The sequence below is a fragment of the Propithecus coquereli genome, unplaced genomic scaffold (assembly GCF_000956105.1).
Source record: "Propithecus coquereli isolate 6110/MARCELLA unplaced genomic scaffold, Pcoq_1.0 Scaffold349, whole genome shotgun sequence".
In the NCBI taxonomy this organism is placed as follows: domain Eukaryota; kingdom Metazoa; phylum Chordata; class Mammalia; order Primates; family Indriidae; genus Propithecus; species Propithecus coquereli.
This window is the reverse complement of record NW_012149163.1, coordinates 1,260,839-1,262,180: the sequence shown is the minus strand read 5'-3', so window position 1 is coordinate 1,262,180 and position 1,342 is coordinate 1,260,839. Positions and strand designations below refer to the sequence as shown.

The following is a 1,342-nucleotide window of genomic DNA, read 5'->3' as shown; positions in this document are numbered from 1 at the left end:
TTGGCATTCCGGAGTGCTAGGATTACAGGCATGAGCCACCATGCCCAGCCTAGAATGAGTTTTTAAAACTGTTGACCTTAGGGTTTCAGAAGCCAGAAGTGGCCTCCCATCTAATGAGGGAGGCCTTCTCTAATAAAGTGATGTTTAAACCTCTAATACTGGTATGCGTGAAAATCATCTAGAAAGCTTGTTAAAAGGAGGATTCTTGGACCCCAGCCCCAGAGATTCAGGTTCAGGGGGTCTGGAGTGACACCCCAGGTGGTGCAGTTGGTGAAAGACCACGCTCTAGGAAAATAACTGCTTTAACTTGCCTGACTCTCCTAAGAGAAATGTACTCTGTTAGATGTGAAGGTGGCTAACATGTTAGATTGAGATTCCATGCATGCAAAAGACATTTGATCACCACAATTTGATACTGATCCGCCTGCAGTATCAGAAAAATGAATCTTACTGAATGCCAAGTTGAGATCTATCCTATGGGACTTATTCATGTGGCTCTTTCCTTGTTGGCAGGATCTCCCAGCCATCCAGCCCCGGCTGGTAGCAGTCAGCAAAACCAAGCCTGCAGACATGGTGATCGAGGCCTACAATCATGGCCAGCGCACTTTTGGAGAGAACTATGTAAGACCCCCTTTCCCAAGCGCCTTTGGAAGCATCATGATTGCCAGGCTTCTGATTTGTTCTGTTTTTACCTTTTAGGTTCAGGAACTGCTAGAAAAAGCATCAAATCCTAAAGTAAGTGGATAGCTGAATTCTTTAGTTTTTATTTAAACCTCGGCTCTTCAGTTTGACCCATGTTGGTGGCTGAGTTTTAGAGCAGGAGGTTGGGCGGAGGGTAGAATTGTCTGCTTTTACTTTGAGCCCCAAATAACTCTCAGCTAGATTTTCTTTCTTTATTGAGACCATAGTTTTCTCATTTGTGGCTCTTTGGAAACGGTGGTTTTAGGGACTTGCTATAATCTTGAGTCCTTTTGAAACTTGAAAACTTAAACCAGTTCATCTTTGATGGGTGATAGCTGAAAGATGGAGGAGTTCATGGGAACAAGGAAGAGAAACGGAACAGAAACCTTAGATTTTTTTTCTCAGTATCGTTTTACCTCTTTAGGAGGCTGGCTAGAGATGGTGATACTGGTCTATTACATTTAAGAAACTGAGCATAGATGCGGAAGACAGGGAGTGTGCAAGGTGTTTGAGCTGACAAGGCCTTCATGAAATCTGAGTCAATGATGATTACTTTTTTCTCTTCAGATTCTGTCTTCGTGTCCTGAGATCAAATGGCATTTCATTGGCCACCTACAGAAACAAAATGTCAATAAATTGATGGGTAAGATAAAACTCTAAA

At 42.8% G+C, this 1,342-nt stretch overlaps 1 protein-coding gene across 1 annotated transcript in view; it reads left to right on the top strand.

Annotated features, from left to right (window-relative positions):
- Positions 1-1,342, top strand: part of PROSC (proline synthetase co-transcribed homolog (bacterial)) — a 41,492-nt gene that overhangs the window by 5,215 nt on the left and 34,935 nt on the right. Inside the window, exons 2-4 of the mRNA XM_012651089.1 lie at positions 514-621; positions 700-735; positions 1,249-1,324. Coding sequence (XP_012506543.1) covers positions 514-621; positions 700-735; positions 1,249-1,324 — 220 coding nt within the window. The remainder of the gene's footprint in view (positions 1-513; positions 622-699; positions 736-1,248; positions 1,325-1,342) is intronic.